This window comes from Oncorhynchus mykiss, chromosome 20, assembly GCF_057628025.1.
Source record: "Oncorhynchus mykiss isolate SJ-2025 chromosome 20, ASM5762802v1, whole genome shotgun sequence".
Classification (NCBI taxonomy): Eukaryota; Metazoa; Chordata; class Actinopteri; order Salmoniformes; family Salmonidae; genus Oncorhynchus; species Oncorhynchus mykiss.
The window spans coordinates 33,865,099-33,887,782 of NC_143041.1; the positions used below are offsets into that span (position 1 = coordinate 33,865,099).

Genomic DNA, 22,684 nt, shown 5'->3' on the forward strand with positions numbered 1-22,684 from the left:
CCTACTGAATATTTTCCATCCCACTTTAGCTGGGTCAGGTAGAAATGTTTTCTCTGTACAGACAAATTCTGAACATAACATCTCATTTTTTTCATTATTGTTTTTAAAAAATATAAATGTTATTTGTACATTTCTTTTTCGCGTAATAAAAGTGGCCATTTTAATGAGTTATCTACAATGCTTAGCTTTTTTATAATCCGGGCTTTTATTTTGAAGGTTTTGAGTGACCATACCATGTGGCGTCATCGTTTGTGCTGCTATAGTGAAGGATTTATATGGACGAAAACAGCTTGGATTCTAGAGCAAAATAAATGTCTGTGTTAGTCAATGATGTTGAGAAATGAGAATGATAACTATTTGTGGTAACGTGTCAGATCGTACGACTTCTAGAAAATAATTTCATTTTTATTGGAGAGGAGGTGGTAGCGGATAAAATCCTATTGTCTGCGCATTGCACATTCTTTACTATGGCGAAAAAGTCAACTACGATACATCTATGGACTATTTTACTTTCTACCAGTGTTGGCATAATTTGGGGGAATCTGGCCAGCGGTAAGTTACAATGTAACAATTTTTGCGGTTTGGAGGACTTTGAACAACTCTTTCTGTCAAAAGTTAATTATGTCTTTGATGAAAATCAACTGCTTTTTTTCAAGCAACTCATTATCGATGTTTCATTGTTTTTCATTTTGAAACTTGAGTTTAATATTTGTTCGATTGTAAATTAATTCTATATCGTGATTTCTTGTGAGAATGTATTTATTTGGTAAACATTTTGAAACATACATTTACATGTATCCTTAGTGGGGGTTACAAAGGGTCTATAAATGTGGCTAATTTTAAAAGTTTATTGTTTATTACCTTAAGATAAGCCCCCAGTACTCAATTGTTTACATTTTTGTTTTCATTGGACAAAAGTAAAGTTGTTATCATCAAATACCTTGAACACTTCAAATAGGCCTATATAAATCCAATGCTATATGCATGTGGAAATCCCATGCGATCCATTTGTTTATGTTTTTGTAGGGGCCCCTGAACACTCTCTTATGGTATTACATTATCCTACAGAGTGTAACTTTAATCCCAACCTACAGTATATGCTTGTCGGGCTTTTATAAAGCCAGATCCAGGTGGTACTGATTAAAAATACCCTGGAAGGATTTTAAGTTTGACCAGTTACTTGGAATGCACAAACCTGTCGGGCATCCCCACACTCCAATGTGCCGTTTTTGTTTCAATGCAGTGTAGTGTTTTGATGTATTGTTAAGGGTTTCGCTGATCAGTGATGTCTGCTTGACTCTTTTAGGGACCTATGGTAAGGACAAACGTTCAGTGCTGAATAGATTAATCCCTCTTTTATTATCCTCCTCTCATGTTTAAAACCAGCAGGCTCCAGACCTCGTAGGGTAAGAGTTGAGTACCCCTGAGTTATAGGATGATAAAAACTGTATACGAGAGTTTTGGTGCAGGTATAGCCAACTAGCGCTAACTAACGTTAACCACCTAACAAAAACACTTATTTGTTTATTTTAGTTTTACAAATCTATTCTTGGAGTCACAGTATCGATATAAAAACGACACAAATAATATTGCGATGCTCTACTGTATCGATGTTCACCCGCTTCTCTAGGTTTGTGTAAAGTATGTAGCCTACGACACCGTGTGAAGAGGAGAAGTGAGAGAACAGGTTTGGCCTTTGGACTCTGGCATCACTAACAAAGTGGATCATTGCTTCCAGGGAGGCAAAACAGTTTGCTTCCTCTGATAACAGATTATTTTACCTCTGAACTGCTGGTATTCCCCCCTTCCTCTCTGTCCCAGTGAAAGCTGGTGTCAGTTCCCTTACAAACAAATGTATGAGCTTACATTTATTTCACTATTGAAACCATATTTTCACATGTATACATTTAGAGAACCATATTTCCAAATGTATACATTTGGAGTTCACATGTTAACACCACCTTTTCACATGTGAGGAAATTGCCGTTTCACATGTTAAAAACATTCACATGTGAAAATCTCAGTTCACATGTAGAATTGCAAGTTCATTAGCAGTTTCATAAGCAGTTTCGAAATCTGGGGTTGAAATAATGTTATTCTCCTCACATGTGAAAAGATGTTTCCACAGGTGGAATTAGGACAGTGGTGGAAAAAGTAATCAATTGTCATACTTGAGTAAAAGTAAAGATACCTTAATAGAAAATGACTCAAGTAAAATACTACTTGAGTAAAAGTATAAAAGTATTTGGTTTTAAATATACTTAAGTATCAAAAGTAAAAGTATACATCATTTCTAATTCCTTATATAAAGTAAAACAGACAGCACCATTTTCTTGTTTTTTAGCCAGGGGAACACTCCAACACTCAGACATCATTTACAGATAGCCAGGGGAACACTCCAACACTAAGACATCATTTACAGATAGCCAGGGGAACACTCCAACACTCAGACATCATTTACAGATAGCCAGGGGAACACTCCAACACTCAGACATAATTTACAGATAGCCAGGGGAACACTCCAACACTCAGACATAATTTACAGATAGCCAGGGGAACACTCCAACACTCAGACATCATTTAAAGATAGCCAGGGGAACACTCCAACACTCAGACATCATTTACAGATAGCCAGGGGAACACTCCAACACTCAGACATAATTTACAGATAGCCAGGGGAACACTCCAACACTCAGACATCATTTACAGATAGCCAGGGGAACACTCCAACACTCAGACATCATTTACAGATAGCCAGGGGAACACTCCAACACTCAGACATCATTTACAAACAAAGCATGTGTGTTTAGTGAGTCCGCCAGATCAGAGGCAGCAGGGATGAACAGGGATGTTCTCTTGATAAGTCTGTGAATTTGACCATTTTCTTGTTCTGCTACGTATTCAAAATGTAACGAGTACTTTTTGGTTGTCAGGGAAAATATATGGAGTAAAAAGTACATTATTTTCTTTAGGAATGTAGTGAAGTAAAAGTTGTCAAAAATATAAATAGTAAAGTAATGTAAAGATACCCCAAAAAACAACTTAAGTAAAATATTAAAGTATTTTTACTTAAGTACTTTACACCACTGAATTAGGGTGACCACATCTAACAAGCCCAAATGCAGGACAAGGGAACCATTTTGTGTGACATTCACGGAACAGTGGACAGAATCATTTTTTGGGTGGGCAGGTTAATGGATGACCTTCAAATGGCGACATAGTTCTGCTGTATGAAGGTCACTTCCTGTTAAAGGGGCAATCCTCAGTTGTAACATTCCATTTTGGACTTGTAAATGAATGATATGTACCCATAGATTTTTTAAAGAATATAATGAATAATGTAAATGCCTCATGAGTATATCCCATCAGAAGCCAAAATATAAGCTTGTTTTACTCCAATGTTTGTAAATAAAGTACATGTAAAAAGTTCACTGTATAGCCTAAAAGCATGTTTAAATCTATCATTTTGATATTATGGTCAGTCCTTGCATCCATAGCGTGGAGTGGTTGAGTGAGAGTGGTTGCATTTCTCTAGCCCCATCCCTCAGCTTTTTACTGAAACTGTGGTGGGGAGAACACTTTGTTCATGTTTCAATTAAGGATTGCCGCTTTAAACACCTTTAAAGAGTAATAGTGATATTAAATGGAGAAATCCTCTAGTGAGGGAGTTACTTTTGTGCCAATAATAACAAGTAAAACATCTAAAGTGGAAAACTTAATTCTTAGCATTGCAAACAAACAGACTGATCTTGAAAGCAAAACATAAACCCAAAAGTATGGATAGCAAAAACAAAATATTGCATGGAAATCATTTCAAAATGCGAGAACAAATTAATTGTAAATAGATGCAATAAAAATGTTTTCAGTGATTTTTCTTTAATGATAATGCGATTAAATAAAACACCTCCCTCTTTCCTGCAATTTTCTCTATCTTTGGTTATGTTACTCTGGCCGTTGCTGCCTTTTTTTCCCCAGTTCCATCTTTCGGCACATTCTTTCTAGCGACATAGCTACTGCTGGTTTGCCTCAGAAGCTAAGCAGGGTTGGTTCTGGTTGGTCCCTGGATGGGAAACCAGATGTAGCTGGAAGTGGTGAAAATGAACATGTAAAAAAAAATGTCACATGAGCAAAAAACAAATTCGCCAGGAAAAGTACATGTGAAACTTCACACGTGTCTGAAAACCACGTCTCTGACTTGTATGAAAATCTCAACTAAAAAACATATATATATTTTTTAACATGAGCATTTTCACTTGATTTGTTCACACGTCTGAAAACAAAAGGTGTTTTTTTTTCAAGTCATATTTTTCATGTGTTTTTTTGTGGTTGTGAGGGCTAGCCTGGTCCTTTATCTGTGCTGGTTGTTGAACTGTGACCATCAGAGTTTGCAAGACAGCAACAACATATCTGGGACCAGGCTAAGTGGCAGTAGCCTGTCTTGATATTTTATAAGGATATTGCCATACACATATTTGCTTCGTCCCATATCTATTTTTTACTGTTTAGGCAAGACTGTACCAACAGATCTGGAATCAGGCTATATGAATATGACTTTGCTGAGAAAAATTACTGAAATACTCCAGATATTTGGGAGATTCCTCTGCTTACATTGTATGGTTCCTCCCTTAGCACAGGGAGAGGGAGAAACAAATGCAGAGTGGTATTGAATATCAAATTAGCTGTTCCACCCCCTCCTATACAATCTCAATACAGTTTGTTTCCATTGAGTTAGGCTAATCGTGGTGGCTTGAATCATTTGAGTAGTTCTAACTCTGAGGGAAAAATACTAAATGTAGGGAACTGAAATGTTAGTTTCAATTGCAGATTATTCTCCAATCCTGCTGTGGCGTTATTTTGTGTTTTTTGTTGTTGTGAGAAATACAGTATATAAAGTTATTGACTATTGATCTAAGGTAGGAGAAATGACAGAGATGGTCTATAATATTGTATCAGGCTTTGGAAATGACCGTCCCTTCCTGCTCACATACAGCTGAGCATCATGGGAGTCCCTATGTTTACCGTGTCTCTGGAGGACGTGGCCGTGGCGGGGTCTCCCCCCACATGCCAGGACGTCAGGGTCGGTCCTCCCAGCCCACTGTATCCCCCGAGACCCTCATCGTACCAGCCCATGCCCCGAGGGTCCACCTCAGCCAGGACGACATCAGGAAGCTGAGGTTACTATCTATTAATCACTTGTTTGTATTGTTGTTGTTGTAACTTTTGTCTTGTTGTCTTTTTTTATTATCATTAGGTAGATGTTATTTGTTTTACCATTCTGAACCCCTTTGGGAATAAGTATTTGTATTAATCAATACGTGAGCTATCCTCTGAAGTTTAAATCACATCTTACTGATTGATGTGATTTCATTTGCAACCGTAAAATTCAACAACATTTAACTCAACTCAACTTCCATTTCATTCAACTCAATTGTATTCTATTTGATTCCATCCAGGTTCAAGTCTACGGTGGGTTCGGTGCACCTATCCGAGGGCCACGAGGCAAAGTTCAACTGCTCCATCGACATCCCTGACGCCAACCTGGACCTCACCGTGCTGTGGTGGAAGAACAACATGGAGCTGGCTGAAAACCTGCAGGTGGTCATCAACGAACTACAGACTGTCACACACGGGGTCATGACCCTGCTGTCCACCGTCAGGTAACTGTGATGGGAGGACTTGGGTGTGAGCAGGGGACATTCATGGCAGACACAGCATGTGAAGAAAGGAGCATTTGGATACTTAGATCCTTGCAATTTTTTGCAATTAAAATGCCAAGCTTCCGGTCAGAGTCGACCTTCGTCAGAGCATAGAAATACAAACACAAAGTGACACAGAGAGTGCAATCAGTATTATAAATCAGGTGGTTCTGAAATGTCTGGATTGCTAAATTTCTCCACTACTTGTGTGTTTCAGCATAACTCATGTCCAGAGAGCTGACTCTGGGGACTACCGCTGTAGACTGAGAGTCAGTGACATAGAGATAGAGTCCCAGCCTATCATTATCCAGGTCGAAGGTAAGTCCCAACATCATACGAGTGCTTCAAATGGATGACAAGGGTTTCCATGACTGGTTCTTATATACTGTGTCTTTTAGGTGACCAGTTTGAGCAAGACGAGGTGTAGAATCACTGATCTTGATCATAATAAGTAGTTATTTGCAATGTAAGGTGATTCTGCACAGCCTGACTGCAATGTAGTCGATCTCAAACATGTACTCTGTTTGTCTGTGTGTGTTTTTAGGTCTACCAACATTCACCAGACAGCCTGATGACAGGAACGTAACTCGTAACCGCCCCTTTAACCTGTCGTGTGAAGCGGTGGGTCCCCCGAATCCTATCAGGATCCACTGGCTACGCAACGGAGTGCGTGTGATAGGGTACATTACCTCCTCCCCCAGCAACTACACTGTACCAGGTGAGAGAGACACATACATGCACGCACACACACACGTGAGCACATGCACAGGCTCATGCACAGATGAGCACACGCACGTGCGTATACATGCACACACATATGCACACACACACACACACACACATATGCACATACATGCACATACACACACATGCACACACACACACACACACACACATATGCACCTACACACATGCACATATCCACGAACATGCACATACACACACATATGCACATACAATCTCTTGCTTTCATATGAAGTATTGAACTGTATTGAACTGCCAATACTATCTCAGTACCTCTTTCTGGGTTTCACAAAGAGTCTGGAGGTGTATTGGATTGTTCTATTGCTCCATCATCTTAGATTGCATCCCAAATGGCACCCTATTCCCTATCAAGTGCACTACCTTTGACCAGAGCCTCTGGGCTAAAGTGGTGCACTACATAGGGAATATGGTGCCATTTTGGAGATACCCTTAGCTTCTCTCCTAAGGCCTAGAAAACCTCTTTTAAAAAAAAAGTGGAATTCCACACCGGGCTTTGCCCATTTTGCTAAACTTTGAATTCAGGTCATTGGCTAATACACAGACGTATATTGAATAGGGATCTTAGCGGCTCACCTGAATCTCTCCTTTATAACACCACAAATGTACTGTAGGTCATGTTGTATTTTGCAATGTTGAGTTGGGTTTTCTGGCATACAAAATCTCCTAGGTCCTAAAGAAAATGTGTGCATAGGTCTCTTAAGGGAAATGTTTTGTTATGTGTGCATATTATTCCGATAAAAAAAAAATATCCCCTTATCTGAATTAAATTACCTTGTTATTTCATTAAAATGAATTGTTTCATGTAAGAGAGAGAGAGTGACCGGAATGGTGAGAGAGAGAGAGAGAGACCGGGATAAAGAGATAGAGACCGAGAGAGAGAGAGATAGAGAGCGATAAAGAGAAAGTAAGACTGAGATAGAGAGAGGGAGTAAGACCAAAAGAGAGTAATGAGGACCAAGAACTTGTGTCGTGGTTTATGGAGGGAATACGGTTTCCTCATATCGCTGAATGTCCAGGCAGTCTTTTGGTTAGTTATTCATAAGCGATGGTAAAGGACATTCGTGTCAGTGTTTGTGTGTTTATCAGTGTAAAATGTGCAGAGCTGTGTCCTACTCAGCTGTAGCAGAGATGTGTTGGAGGTCTGAATACTGTGATGTCAGTCTGTCTATCTACAGTCTCAGCATCTGTCTCTCCCTTTCTCTCTTTCCCTCCATCCATTTCTCTCTCCCGCTTCTCTCCATTTTCCTCTCTCTTTTTGTCTCTCACTGTGTGTCTCTTCCAGTCTCTGTCTCGTGTCTCTCTCTCTCTGCCCTATCCCACGTTCTCTCTTTCTGTCCTGCTACCACAGAGAGATGTATCACCATGTTCACTGTAACTGTGGTCCCCCTGGGTTACAGTGCTGAATAGCTGTTTTAAATATATTTTTTAAATTGTACCTTTATTTACCAAGTAGGCCAGTTGAGAACAAGTTCTCATTTACAACTGCGACCTGGCCAAGATAAAGCATAGCAGTATGAACAGACAACAACACAGAGTTACACATGGAGTAAACAATAAACAAGTCAATAACATAGTAGAAAAAAAAGAATCTATATACATTGTGTGCAAAAGGCATGAGGAGGTAGGCGAATAATTACAATTTAGCAGATTAACACTGGAGTGATAAATGATCAGATGTTCATGTACAGGTAGAGATACTGGTGTGCAAAAGAGCAGAAAAGTAAATAAATAAAAACAGTATGGGGATGAGGTAGGTAAATTGGGTGGGCTATATACCAATGGACTATGTAGCAGATGTTTAAAGTTGGTGAGGGAGATAAAAGTCTCCAACTTCAGAGATTTCTTGCAATTCGTTCCACTCATGCTTTAACAATGTTTCTCTGTCTGTCTGTCTGTCTGTCTGTCTGTCTGTCTGTCTGTCTGTCTGTCTGTCTGTCTGTCTGTCTGTCTGTCTGTCTGTCTGTCTGTCTGTCTGTCTGTCTGTCTGTCTGTCTGTCTGTCACTGTCTGTCACTGTCTGTCACTGTCTGTCACTGCCTGTCACTGTCTGTCACTGTCTGTCACTGTCTGTCACTGTCTGTCACTGTCTGTCTGTAGAATTACCGGGTGTCATTTTTTCTGAAGGTATCTTTACTTTTACTCAAGTATGACAATTGGGTACTTTTCCCACCACTGGTCAAGACTGAGTAGGGCTACAACATTTTGGCCTGAAGATTTGCTAAATTAGTTATAATTTGAATCCTGGACTGACAGAGTGGGGACTGCACCTTTGAAACGCTCTAGAACACCTAAAGGGGCCTTAATGATTAATTAGTAATACATATCTTGAAGCTGAGCAGTGTTGTGAGCATAAAACTTGAAGTTACCTGCCTCCATTAGGTTCTCCCACAGACAAAAACCTGTCTTCAATGTGAAAACATAACATTGGCTCTATTGGCTCAATTTACAGCAGTTAATTTACTTGGTGACCTGGGGCCAACCGAGATCAGCTTTAATATTGCATATAGATTGTGGGTTCTATCAAATTGTTTGGTGGGAACATTGTTTCCAATCCCCCATATTTAATTATATTTTATCCTTACATATATTTTCCATTGAATTTATGAATCTAGGGCCTCCCGAGTGGTGCAGTGGTCTAAAGCACTGCATCACAGTGCTAGCTGTGCTCCTAGAGATCCTGGTTTGAGTCCAGGCTCTGTCTCAGTTGGCCGCGACCGGGAGACCTGTGGGGTGGCTCACAATTGTCCCAGCGTCGTCGGGGTTAGTGGAGGGTTTGGCTGGCAGGGATGTTCTTGTCCCATCGTGCTCTAGCGACTCCAGTGGCGGGTTGGGTGCAGTGCACGCTGACACGGTTGTACAGTGTTGTACAGTGTTTTCTTCTGACACATTGGTGCGGCTGGCTTCAAAGGTTAAGCGGGCATTGTGTCAAGAAGCAGTGCGGCTCAGCTGTGTTATGTTTCGGAGGACGCAAGGCTCTCAACCTTCGCCTCTCCCGAGTCCGTACGGGAGTTGCAGCGATGGGACAAGACTGTAACTACCAATTGGATACCATGAAAAAGGGGTTAAAATAATTCATGAATCTTTTGAGCTCTGTGGTTTGATTTGGGTCCGGTACTGTTCAGTTTATATATATATATATGATTTTCCCCTTGGTAGTGTTATCAAAAAGCACTGCATTGATTTTCACTGCTACGCACACGATACACAACTTTACATTTATGTCACCAGTAGTCCAGACACAGTGGTGAGTTGTAGAGCCTTTAGTAGTCCAGACACAGTGGTGAGTTGTAGGGCCTTTAGTAGTCCAGACACAGTGGTGAGTTGTAGAGCCTTTAGTAGTCCAGACACAGTGGTGAGTTGTAGGGCCTTTAGTAGTCCAGACACAGTGGTGAGTTGTAGAGCCTTTAGTAGTCCAGACACAGTGGTGAGTTGTAGAGCCTTTAGTAGTCCAGACACAGTGGTGAGTTGTAGAGCCTTTAGTAGTCCAGACACAGTGGTGAGTTGTAGGGCCTTTAGTAGTCCAGACACAGTGGTGAGTTGTAGGGCCTTTAGTAGTCCAGACACAGTGGTGAGTTGTAGGGCCTTTAGTAGTCCAGACACAGTGGTGAGTTGTAGAGCCTTTAGTAGTCCAGACACAGTGGTGAGTTGTAGAGCCTTTAGTAGTCCAGACACAGTGGTGAGTTGTAGGGCCTTTAGTAGTCCAGACACAGTGGTGAGTTGTAGAGCCTTTAGTAGTCCAGACACAGTGGTGAGTTGTAGAGCCTTTAGTAGTCCAGACACAGTGGTGAGTTGTAGAGCCTTTAGTAGTCCAGACACAGTGGTGAGTTGTAGGGCCTTTAGTAGTCCAGACACAGTGGTGAGTTGTAGGGCCTTTAGTAGTCCAGACACAGTGGTGAGTTGTAGAGCCTTTAGTAGTCCAGACACAGTGGTGAGTTGTAGAGCCTTTAGTAGTCCAGACACAGTGGTGAGTTGTAGGGCCTTTAGTAGTCCAGACACAGTGGTGAGTTGTAGAGCCTTTAGTAGTCCAGACACAGTGGTGAGTTGTAGAGCCTTTAGTAGTCCAGACACAGTGGTGAGTTGTAGAGCCTTTAGTAGTCCAGACACAGTGGTGAGTTGTAGAGCCTTTAGTAGTCCAGACACAGTGGTGAGTTGTAGAGCCTTTAGTAGTCCAGACACAGTGGTGAGTTGTAGAGCCTTTAGTAGTCCAGACACAGTGGTGAGTTGTAGGGCCTTTAGTAGTCCAGACACAGTGGTGAGTTGTAGGGCCTTTAGTAGTCCAGACACAGTGGTGAGTTGTATAGCCTTTAGTAGTCCAGACACAGTGGTGAGTTGTAGAGCCTTTAGTAGTCCAGACACAGTGGTGAGTTGTAGGGCCTTTAGTAGGCCAGACACAGTGGTGAGTTGTAGAGCCTTTAGTAGTCCAGACACAGTGGTGAGTTGTAGAGCCTTTAGTAGTCCAGACACAGTGGTGAGTTGTAGAGCCTTTAGTAGTCCAGACACAGTGGTGAGTTGTAGAGCCTTTAGTAGTCCAGACACAGTGGTGAGTTGTAGGGCCTTTAGTAGTCCAGACACAGTGGTGAGTTGTAGAGCCTTTAGTAGTCCAGACACAGTGGTGAGTTGTAGAGCCTTTAGTAGTCCAGACACAGTGGTGAGTTGTAGGGCCTTTAGTAGTCCAGACACAGTGGTGAGTTGTAGGGCCTTTAGTAGTCCAGACACAGTGGTGAGTTGTAGAGCCTTTAGTAGTCCAGACACAGTGGTGAGTTGTAGAGCCTTTAGTAGTCCAGACACAGTGGTGAGTTGTAGGGCCTTTAGTAGTCCAGACACAGTGGTGAGTTGTAGGGCCTTTAGTAGTCCAGACACAGTGGTGAGTTGTAGAGCCTTTAGTAGTCCAGACACAGTGGTGAGTTGTAGGGCCTTTAGTAGTCCAGACACAGTGGTGAGTTGTAGGGCCTTTAGTAGTCCAGACACAGTGGTGAGTTGTAGAGCTACTGGCTGGGAGGTGAAGGGTGGAGGGTTAGAGGCCAAAGTTGTGTTTTTTTCCAGCATGTGCTGTGGCTGTGTGTGTGTGTGTGTGTGTGTGTGATGGGGGTTGTAGGGAAGATGGACAGATCGGGGGATGGCTCTCTGGACAAAGGCCTCATTCACGGGATGGCCCACCACCCCCGCTCTGCTTTACAGGGAGGGACTGGAAAGGGGAGCTGGCTGGGGACTGCCTGGCTGCAGGCTGGCAGGGTTGACTGACATCCATATCTCTGGATGTTACGGGTAGCCTTTCCTCCCACTAACACTGAGCAGTTTCCTTCCCTTTTCTGACTTGATTCTGATTGGGCCTGTTCAGCTTTTGTTACTGGGGTGGTAGCCTACTGTTGTTACAGGTAGCCTTTGCTCCCTCAAATTCTGACCATTTTAATTTCTGTATATTAAAGTCCAGTTAGCCACTGTTCTCTCCCAGAAAAATACATGTTACATAATGATTTACAAACCTAGTCCCCAGAGGCACAGTACAGGGTCAGACCATGGCCACATTACATGCCCACAATCTCCTCAGAGCACAAAGGGAACAAATGTGTTACAGTGTATTCAAAGATTTTAGATTCTACTTTAGTTGAAAATGGAAAAAGACATTGGGGCAGAGGTGTGTGTCCTCAAGTGTACTCCTTTTGACTACAGCCCAATTGAACCTGGTCAAAAGTAGTGCACTGCACTATATAGAGAATATAATGCCATTTGGGACACATACTGGGTTATATGAGGTTGTTCCGCAACCAGGTCAGTTCAGCAGTGAAAGCCTGGTAGAATGGAACCATAGAAATAGAATGGAACCTTGCCAAACCTGATAATTACACACTGTTTGTTGGACTTGGAACCGCAATGCAATACTTCCAGGGCTAGTTACAGAGAGATCATACATTTGGCTCGCTGGTTAATAGAGAGATCATATATCTAGGCTTGATTGAGGTTGCCTGACCTAATCGAACGAATAGAATAGTCGCAAAAGTGCAAATCCCTGCCCATTTGGCACTCTAGGCAGACTAAAGCAAATGCTAAAAGTATTTGAGAGATTTTAAATAGTATTTCAACCCAGTTTCAGCTCACTCCACCCACTCACTCTCTCTATGCATTTACTGTAATCCACTAAACCAGTTTCAATGTTGTTAGCCTTTTAGTTGGAATGGTCACTTGCAAGTCTCAAGAGATTCCGTTTTGAGCTGCAAGAGTTGTCTAGGACAGCCACCAATAAATGGTGTCGGTGTGAAGAGCAAGTGTCTGACCTTTGCTTTGTGTGTTGTCTTTTTATTTAGACTCTGTAGTACTCATTGAATGATCTGTGAGTTGGAAGGCCCTCTGAAAGACGCTGTTAACATGGCACCCTATGCCCTTTATAGTGAATTACTTTTGACCAGGGACATAGAGCTCTGGTCAACTTTAATGCACTATATAGAAAGGGAAGCTGGACGCAGTCGTTGGCTGTTATTTACTAGATTTGGCTCTTTTCGCTGTTGCCTGAAATAGACAAACCTTGGTTTGCCAAAAAAGGCTTTCCTGCTCTATAAAACCAGTATCATAAACTGAGTAACTCTCTTTCTCTCTCTTACTTTCTCTCTCTCGCTTTCACTCTCTCTTTCACTCTCACGCTCTCTCTTTCTCTTAAGCTTTCTCTTTCACTCTCTCTCTCTCTCTTTCGCTCGCTCTCCCTCTTTTTACTCTCGGTCTTTATCTCTCTCTCTCCCTCTCCCTCTCTGTGACCATTCACTGGCTTCTCTACAGCCTCTCAGTTTGTAATGGGAGGTTAGTTTATTTGTCTGTTTGAAGAACTTCAATCCTGCTGGAAGTATTTAGTAACTCTGAGTGAAACTGAGAGAGATCATGAGACTTTGAGAGATGTCAAAACTTTGATCATAGTTTTACCAAAGCGTAAGGTTTTAGTTTATAAAGGATTTGTAGGTATTTATATTAGAGGTCAACCGATTAATCGGAATGGCCGATTAATTAGGGCCGATTTCAAGTTTTCATAACAATCGGAAATCTGTATTTTTGGGCGCCGATTTCCGATTATAAAAAAGAAAAAAACTTTTATTAAACTAGGCAAGTCAGTTAAGAACACGTTCTTATTTTCAATGACTGAGGAACTGTGGGTTAACTGCCTGTTCAGGGGCAGAACGACAGATTTTCACCTTGTCAGCTCAGGGGTTCCAAACTTGCAACAGTTAACTAGTCCAACGCTCTAACTGTTGCACTCCACAAGTAGCCTGCCTGTTCCGCGAATGCAGTAGAAGCCAAGGTAAATTGCTAGTGTAACGGATGTGAAATAGCTAACTAGTTAGCAGTGGTGCACGCTAAATAGCGGTTCAATCGGTGACGTCACTTGCTCTGAGACCTTGAAGTAGTGGTTCCCCTTGCTCTGCAAGGGCCGCGGCTTTTGTGGAGCGATGGGTAACGATGCTTCGTGGGTGCAATGTAACAAGAATATTTAGATTTAGGGATGCCACCCATTAGACACGGAACCGTTCGGTATTTTATTTCACTTAAATAATAAACGTTTTGTTTTCGAAATGATAGTTTCGGATTCGATCATATTAATGACCAAAGGCTCGTATTTCTGTGTGTTATTATGTTATGATTAAGTCTGATTTGATAGAGCAGTCTGACTGAGCAGCAGCAGGCCCGTAATCATTCATTCAAACAGCACTTTCGTGCATTTTGCCAGCAGCTCTTCACAAGCACAGCGCTGTTTATGACTTCAAGCCTATCAGCCTAATGGCTAGCCAGTTAGCTGGGTGTGCGCTAATACTGTTTCAAACGTCACTCGCTTTTAGATTTGGAGTAGTTATTCCAATTGCGCTGCAAGGGCTGCGGCTTTTGTGGAGCGATGAGTAGCAATGCTTCGAGTGTGGCTGTTGACGATGTGTTCCTGGTTCGAGCCCAGGTAGGGGCGAGGAGGGGGACGGAAGCTATACTGTTACACTGGCAATACTATAGTGCCTATAAGAACATCCAATAGTCAAAGGTATATGAAATACAAATGGTATAGAGAGAAATAGTCCTATAAATACTATATTAACTACAACCTAAAACCTCTTACCTTGGAATATTGAAGTCTCATGTTAAAAGGAACCACCAACTTTCATATGTTCTCATGTTCTGAGCAAGGAACTGAAACGTTAGCTTTTTTACATGGCACATATTTTTACATGGCACATATTACTTTCTTCTCCAACACTTTGTTTTTGCATTATTTAAACCAAATTGAACATGTTTCATTATTTATTTGAGGCTAAATTGATTTTATTTGTTTTATATTAAGTTAAAATAAGTGTTAATTCAGTATTGTTGTAATTGTCATTATTACAAATAAAAAAATACAAAAAAATAAATAAAAAATTGGCTGAATAATCGGTATTGGCGTTCAAAAATCATAATTGGTCGACCTCTAATTTATATAGACCTTATACTGGACTTAGGAGGTAAGCTTCTGTACTTTTGAAACACTCTTGTTTAAAATGTCAATATTTGACTGCCGTGACAACTGAGTGAGAGGCTCCATACCCTGACGAGACAGATGTGGCATTATGTACTACACTCTTAGAACCTAAAGGGTTCTTTGGCTGTCCCCATAGGAGAAGAACCCTTTTGGAACCCTTTTTTCTAAGAATGTACTTTACCCATAATACATCATGTTTCTACTCCTCACCAAGACAACAGGCTCATTAGATATTCAGAGGAAAGTAAACAAAACTAGAAAAGGTAAATGTCCTGAAGAAAAATGTGTGTACTTGCTTCAGCAGTCTAAAAGTATGTTGTACGGTGGTGGTAGAAGTTTCAATTGGTAAAGGCTAATGTAGAATCACACTGAGGGTACACTACAAAACAGATTCATTAGATATTCAGAAGAATGAAAACAATAACAAGCCAAGCTGTTTCCAGTTCCAGTCAGCTCTCGTGGGCAGAGCAGGCAGTGAATTGTGGAATGGTTTCTGAGCTTGGAGGCAGAGCAAGCAGTGCATTGTTGTGGAAAAGGTTTCCAAGCATGAAACACTGGACAGTGTAGAAAAAAACAACAGCACAAAAGGGACATTATTTGGAGCAGGCCTACGCTGGGCAGATGCAGGGTTTAAACACTGCTCCTGTGTGGTGTTAGCCAGGAGAAAGAACCCAGGCAGTGAGAGAGATGCCATTGGTCCAGTCGGGACTTTAGTAGAGCAGAAGCGGTTGCAAAGTGGAAAGATTCAAAAGTTTAGTTTATTGTTGAGGTACTGCCATTATCTAACCTAACACTAGGCCTATGTTTTGTCAAGGATGATTCAAGGATGATTCAAGGATGAGTGTGGTTTACAGCGTTTAATCTCACACTCACAACAAACCACTCAAACCACTCACGTCAATAATTCTCTTTAGGCCTATTCAGGACTAAAGCTCTTCCCCCTGTCAAGCTGACACAGCTCTCATCATCTTTTTCACGGTCTAACACTTTATCCACTACAGTACATGTAGTCCTGTATTCTGCTAATGGTAAACTATTATTAGTAACATTCACTTTCAGGCGGTAACAGGAAGGGAATGAAATTAAAAAGTGTCTTTAGTTGGCTTGTATCACATTGTTTGACATGTTCATTTTGCGGCTGACACAATATGACAGTTGGTTTCTGTTTGTGTGGTAGTTGGTAGAGGCATGAACGTTATCAAGACCGTGACTTACTTTCTATTGCATTTCAGTAGTTACTGTACTGTATGCCCATGATAAATACAGTATATTGTTTGTAAAAGTTTAAATTGAAATATTTCAGCAGTTGAGTTCACAAAGTTGAACTGAAACTACTCGACCATACTTTTATTTGGTTATACACAAAGTTAAACTTTACACTGGAAGCGTTATCATTATAAAACATGTTCCATTACCTTGTCCTTCTGTACAATTCAGTTAACATGTTCTGCTGTGTTATGTTTTTGTCTGTAGGTGTGGACAAGTACACCCAGTTCAGCTGTGAGGCCCACAACCAGAAAGGTGTCACTACTTCCAGGGAAGCTAACATCAACGTTAAAGGTAATGTGGACTCCAGTCTCCTCCCACACTTTGAACTGTTTGAATAAGATAACATGGACAGGGGAGATCATCCTAGATTAGCACTTTGTGAAAATGGGCGTTGATCTTTTTGAGTGCACATTCAGGCTGTCTGAGCAGTAATAGTGCCCTAAATTTCAGTGTGTGGTGCCCAGTAAGGCAGCCACGGTGCTTCCTGGTGAGGCAGCCACGGTGCTTCTTGGTGAGGCAGCCACGGTGCTTCTTGGTGAGGCAGCCACGGTGCTTCTTGGTGAGGCAGCCACGGTGCTTCTTGGTGAGGCAGCCACGGTGCTTCTTGGTGAGGCAGCCACGGTGCTTCTTGGTGAGGCAGCCACGGTGCTTCTTGGTGAGGCAGCCACGGTGCTTCTTGGTGAGTCAGCCACGGTGCTTCTTGGTGAGGCAGCCACGGTGCTTCTTGGTGAGGCAGCCACGGTGCTTCTTGGTGAGTCAGCCACGGTGCTTCTTGGTGAGTCAGCCACGGTGCTTCTTGGTGAGTCAGCCACGGTGCTTCTTGGTGAGTCAGCCACGGTGCTTCTTGGTGAGGCAGCCACGGTGCTTCTTGGTGAGTCAGCCACGGTGCTTCTTGGTGAGTCAGCCACGGTGCTTCTTGGTGAGTCAGCCACGGTGCTTCTTGGTGAGTCAGCCACGGTGCTTCTTGGTGAGTCAGCCACGGTGCTTCTTGGTGAGTCAGCCACGGTGTTAGGTCGCTGCTCTGGTGTTTTTCGGTTTTCTTTGTTAATTTATGGATTGCGGTTTTGGCTGTATTTATTACTGTATGGGGATTATGTGGATTTTATTCCCCTTCTCTCGTGATGATGGATTGTGTTTGGTATGTTTGCAGTGCTTCCAGCTCCTGTCTCTGAGGTCACTGTGATACAACGTGAATCTAACAAACTAGTTCTGAGATGGACCCCTGGACACGATGGATTCTCCCCACTCACTACTTGCCAGATCAGGGTAAGCAAAGCTCCACACTGTCTGCCTAGATGGTGTATGATGACACAGAGAGACTAGCCTTGCTACCCATCCACATCGCTCCGGCCAAACAACACGCCCTCAAACCATCACTCAAACAATCAAATGTATTAATTAAAGCCCTTTTTACATCAGCTGATGTCACAAAATACTATACAGAAACCCAGCCTAAAACCCCAAACAACAAGCAATGCAGATGTAGAAGCATGGTGGCTAGGAAAAACTCCCTAGAAAGGCAGGAACCTAGGAAGAAACCTAGAGAGGAACCAGGCTCTGAGGGGTGGCCAGTCCTCTTCTGGCTGTGCCGGGTGGAGATTATAACAGAACATGGCCAAGATGTTCAAACGTTCATAGATTACCAACAGGGTCAAATAATTATAATAATCACAGTGGTTGTAGAGGGTGCAACAGCTTAGCACCTCAGGAGTAAATGTCAGTTGGCTTTTCATAGCCGAGCATTCAGAGTTAGAGACAGCAGGTGCAGTAGAGAGAGAGAGAGTTGAAAACAGCAGGTCCGGGACAAGGTAGCATGTCGGGTGAACAGGTCAGGGTTCCATAGCCGCAGGCAGAACAGTTGAAACTGGAGAAGCAGCACGACCAGGTGGACTGGGGATAGCAAGGAGTCATCAGGCCAGGTAGTCCTGAGGCATGCTCCCAGGGCCAGGAGGGGAGGTAGAGGGAGAGAGAGAGAGAATTAGAGGGAGCATACTTACATTCACCAGATAAGACAGGAGAAATACTCCAGATATAACAGACTGACCCTAGCCCCAAGACACATAAACCTTTGCAGCGTAAATACTGGAAGCTGAGACAGGAGGGGTCGGGAGACATTGTGGCCCTGTCCGACGATACCCCTGGACAGGGCCAAACAGGCAGGATATAACCCCACCCAGTTTTCCAAAGCACAGCCCCCACACCACTAGAGGGATATATTCAACCACCAACTTACCATCCTGAGACAACGCTGAGTATAGCCTACGAAGATCACCCCTATGGCACGAACCCGAGGGGGGCGCCAAACCCGGACAGGAAGATCACGTCAGTTAATCAACCCACTCAAGTGATGCACCCCTCCTAGGGATGGGATGGAAGAGCACCAGTAAGCCAGTGACTCAGCCCCTGTAATAGGGTTAGAGGCAGAGAATCCCGGTGGAGAGAGGGGAACCGGCCAGGCAGAGACAGCAAGGGTGGTTCATTGCTCCAGTGCCTTTCCGTTCACCTTCACACCCCTGGGCCAGACTACACTCAATTATAGGACCTACTGAAGAGATGAGTCTTCAATAAAGACTTAAAGGTTGAGACCGAGTCTGCGTCTCTCACATGGATAGGCAGACCATTCCATAAAAATTGAGCTATATAGGAGAAAGCCCTGCCTCCAGCTGTTTGCTTAGAAATTCAAGGGACAATAAGGAGGCCTGTGTCTTGTGACCATAGCGTATGTGTAGGTATGTACGGCAGGACCAAATCAGAGAGATAGGTAGGAGTAAGCCCATGTAATGCTTTGTAGTTTAGCAGTAAAATCTAAACATCAGCCCTAGCCTTAACAGGAAGCCAGTGTAGAGAGGCTAGCACTGGAGTAATATGATCAAATTTTTGGGTTCTAGTCAGGATTCTAGCAGCCGTATTTAGCACTAAGTGAAGTTTATTTAGTGCTTTATCCGAGTAGCTGTAAAGTAGAATCTAGAAGTGACAAAGAAATGGATGACCTTTTCTGCATCATTTTTGTACAGACAGTTTCTGATTTTTGCAATGTTACGAAGATGGAAAAAAGCTCTAACATTTCTTCTCCACTGTAAGTCTGGATTTGATCTCCTACCTGATGACTTCTAGAATGCGAACACATTCAAAGCGTTTTGATTGGTCCCAGAAACCGATGGGTTGGGCCAGAGCCTGAACACGTGGGTAAAGCACAGTTTCGGAAATATTAATTGGCTTTGATACTCGCGGATGGCTTGTTTGGTACAATGCCCCTCACTTTGACGTCAGCAGAGTCAGCAGTGTGGTTCCTAAACCACTGTGATATTTTTGCACAAATGTATCTTTTTATTAGAAAATTCTGTCCTAAATGTCTGTCTACAGTAGGCTATATATTTTTCTAACCTATATTTTTCCCTCCTAAATGTCTGTCTACAGTAGGCTATATATTTTTCTAACCTATATTTTTCCCTGTGCTCTCTTCAAGGTGAAAGAGGTGAGCCGAAGGAGAGGAGAGGTCAGGCTGGCTAGGATAATCAACACTACAGCTCCTCCGTTCCAGAGTGATGTCCCGGGGTTACAGGCCATGACCTGGTACAACATGAGCGTCTCCTGTAGCAATGAGCTTGGCCATTCACCAGTCAGTACCTGGGTCCAGAGCAACACTACAGAAGGAGGTGGGTAACATCTATGGGCCCGGGTAAAAAGTAGTGCACAATGTAGGGAATAGGGTGCCATTTAGGACACAGACCCATTGTCTTTGAAAAGGTGCTGGACATCAATACATTTTCAATACAAGGTGAAAATAGACTCTGTACACTGGAGTCTACGCTCCCATGTGAATTATTGGTGACAATGTTTAAACCACATTATGATCCGATATACTGCAGCCAGGCCATGGGTCAGTTTGGAGATTTCGGTCGTGTTTTCATGCATAGAGAATGCATAGATCGCAGGAGCAGCCTGTCCAGGTCCTTGCCTTCTTAAGACTGCATACATCATACGCACTTGCCTGTATTGAATTCTGTAGATCCTGTGTTAGGTCCTGCCTCTGTATAAGATGCATGGCTGTGTGTTGTGTTATTGTATCCTGGGGGGATCCAAATTGAATTGTAACAATCCACAGTTGTTTCACTTCACGAAAGAGAGCAATTCAGTTTGGATCCGGGCTAGTTTTCTTGTCCCCTCATCCCATCAAGTATTCAGAAATCAGTTTAATTTCACTGATCAGAAATCGTTAGAAGTACAGTACATATAATATTTTGCATGACAGGGGGTTCCCTAGTGAAATGTGCATCACATCCAGAATATGTCTGATATTATCTTTGCATATCTTCCTGAGAGGCCACATAGGAAGCAAAAGCAGGAGTGGTCTCATGGAGAAAGCATGCAGTTCATAGTGTACGGGTGGGGCTGCTTCCGACTTCCTCTCTAAACTCAAGCCGCTGTTGGAGATATTTTAGTCTGCAGATCTGACAGAAATCTTTCCATGCCGTAGGAAACATCAGAAGTGGTTGGCCCGAATGTGGCCTCATCTCAGTCATTTTCTTTGACGACTAGACATATTGAAAATTATTTATTTGTTTCATTACGTCCTATATAAAAATGTTGATGTAACCGTGAAGGACCGTGCACATTAATCAACATTTCAGTGTTCTTATCAATGCGAATGTGCCAATGTTTGCAAAAGTAGTCTGTTGTATGTGAGCTCTATTTGAGTATTATCACAGATTCCAAGATTGAAGATCATATTTGAGTGTGTGACCCTCTCTTTTCCTTCCCTTTGTTGTCCAGTACCGTCAGTCTACCCCCGTAACGTGACTGTTATGCTAAACGAGTCACTGCTGGTGATCCGATGGAAGGACCCGCCCCAGGACAGGGTCAACGGAATCCTCACGGGGTATGATGTCATCGTCACGTATGGGACTCGGGTCAACAAGGTGAGTCTCCTCTTGGAACCTGGAAGACATTGATGCTATCACCCTAGAAATATGATTGTTAGAATGGACGTTTCCATTCTATTTCTGTGGCGCTCACTGCCTCTCTCAATCACTGAAAGAGGCAGTGGGTCTCCCCATGGGTCTCTCCCCATGGGTCTCAAAAAGTATTCTATTCTATTGATTCATCCATGCCTCTGTGAGATCTAGAATAGCAGAAACTTGAGATGGCCTACTGTAAAAGGTTTTGTTGCACTTTCAATATTAACAATGTCAGTTTCATACTGCGATTTTGGTACCAGGATTCAAGAAGTGAGATGGTCATATGATTTTATAGTCAGTCAGTTTGTTCATAAGGTGGTGTGTGAGTGTGTGTGTTTGTTTGTATGAGGTGGGGAATTGTTGGTCCTTCTGACGTCATTCCTTTCTACCCAACAGACGGTCAACTTCTCTATTCTCTGTCCTGAACTAAAGTGTTTCACTCTACTGTTGAGTCAACAGTAACCTCTCCTGTGTGTAGCAATGCAGGAGTTGTCATTTTTAGGGAATGCTGAAAGTTATTATCCTGGTCCTAGATCTGTAGTGCACTGTGTAGGGAATAGGGTACCATTTAGGACACTTCCCAGGTCTCTCTAATACAATAGCAGGTTTCCTGTCACTTTCTGGTTGTGTCGTGGTTTACTGGAATAGTGTTTCCCCGTCTGAGTATTGTGTCCCTGTCTGAGTCATTGGTTGGTGGAGTGAACGGAAAATGAATACCTTAGATAGAGAGGGACTGTGTCCCAAATGGCACCCTGTTCTCTGATCCCCCAACTCAGTCCTGGAGACATCAAGGGGTGCACCTTTAGGTTTTTGCCCAAACACTACACAGCTGATTCAAATCATCAAAGCTTAGGAAAGACTGCTCTATTTGTGTCCCACTACATAGGGACTCAAACAAAGATATACATGTGTAATAACCATATGCCCTGTCCAGTAAAATTATGACATCACCAGGTACAAAGGCTTTGTAACGACATCAGTGAATGAATGGATATGTATAATAACCCATGTGGGTCCTGTCCAGTCAAAAGCTGTGCGCATGACGTCCTCACACAAAGGCTTGGTCAGAAACAACACTCACATAGTGACGGAAAGTGTGTGTGTGTGTGTGTGTGTGTGTGTGTGTGTGTGTGTGTGTGTGTGTGTGTGAGACCCAACTCCTGTATCCTCAGCTGTTCAGCTGTTTCACCAGCCAAACAGCTGTGTTGTTCAAGAGAGTGAGTCACAGAGTGATTCACAGAAACACCTTACACAGACACCTAACTTATTCTACTTTTCTACTCTATTCAACCCTGCTCAACTCAAGCCTACTCTACTCTACACTCTTAGAAAAAAAAGGTTATTCAGCTGTCCCCATAGGAAAACCATTTTCGGTTCCAGGTACAAGTCTTTTGGGTTCCTTTTAGAACTCTCTGTGGAACAGTTTCTACGTGGAACTCAAAGGGGTTCTACCTGGAACCAAAAAGGGTTATCCTATGTGGACAGCCAAAGAACCCTTTTAGGTTTTAGATTACC

General features: G+C 42.7%; 1 protein-coding gene across 1 annotated transcript in view; it reads left to right on the forward strand.

The window, feature by feature from the left end:
- The first annotated feature begins 229 nt into the window (after nt 1-229).
- The window catches only part of mertka (c-mer proto-oncogene tyrosine kinase a), a 37,936-nt gene continuing 15,481 nt past the window's right edge, over nt 230-22,684 (forward strand). Inside the window, exons 1-9 of the mRNA XM_036956137.2 lie at nt 230-552; nt 4,991-5,174; nt 5,454-5,657; nt 5,914-6,014; nt 6,241-6,414; nt 16,416-16,502; nt 17,362-17,477; nt 19,678-19,867; nt 20,985-21,130. Coding sequence (XP_036812032.2) covers nt 468-552; nt 4,991-5,174; nt 5,454-5,657; nt 5,914-6,014; nt 6,241-6,414; nt 16,416-16,502; nt 17,362-17,477; nt 19,678-19,867; nt 20,985-21,130 — 1,287 coding nt within the window. The 5' untranslated portion in view covers nt 230-467. The remainder of the gene's footprint in view (nt 553-4,990; nt 5,175-5,453; nt 5,658-5,913; nt 6,015-6,240; nt 6,415-16,415; nt 16,503-17,361; nt 17,478-19,677; nt 19,868-20,984; nt 21,131-22,684) is intronic.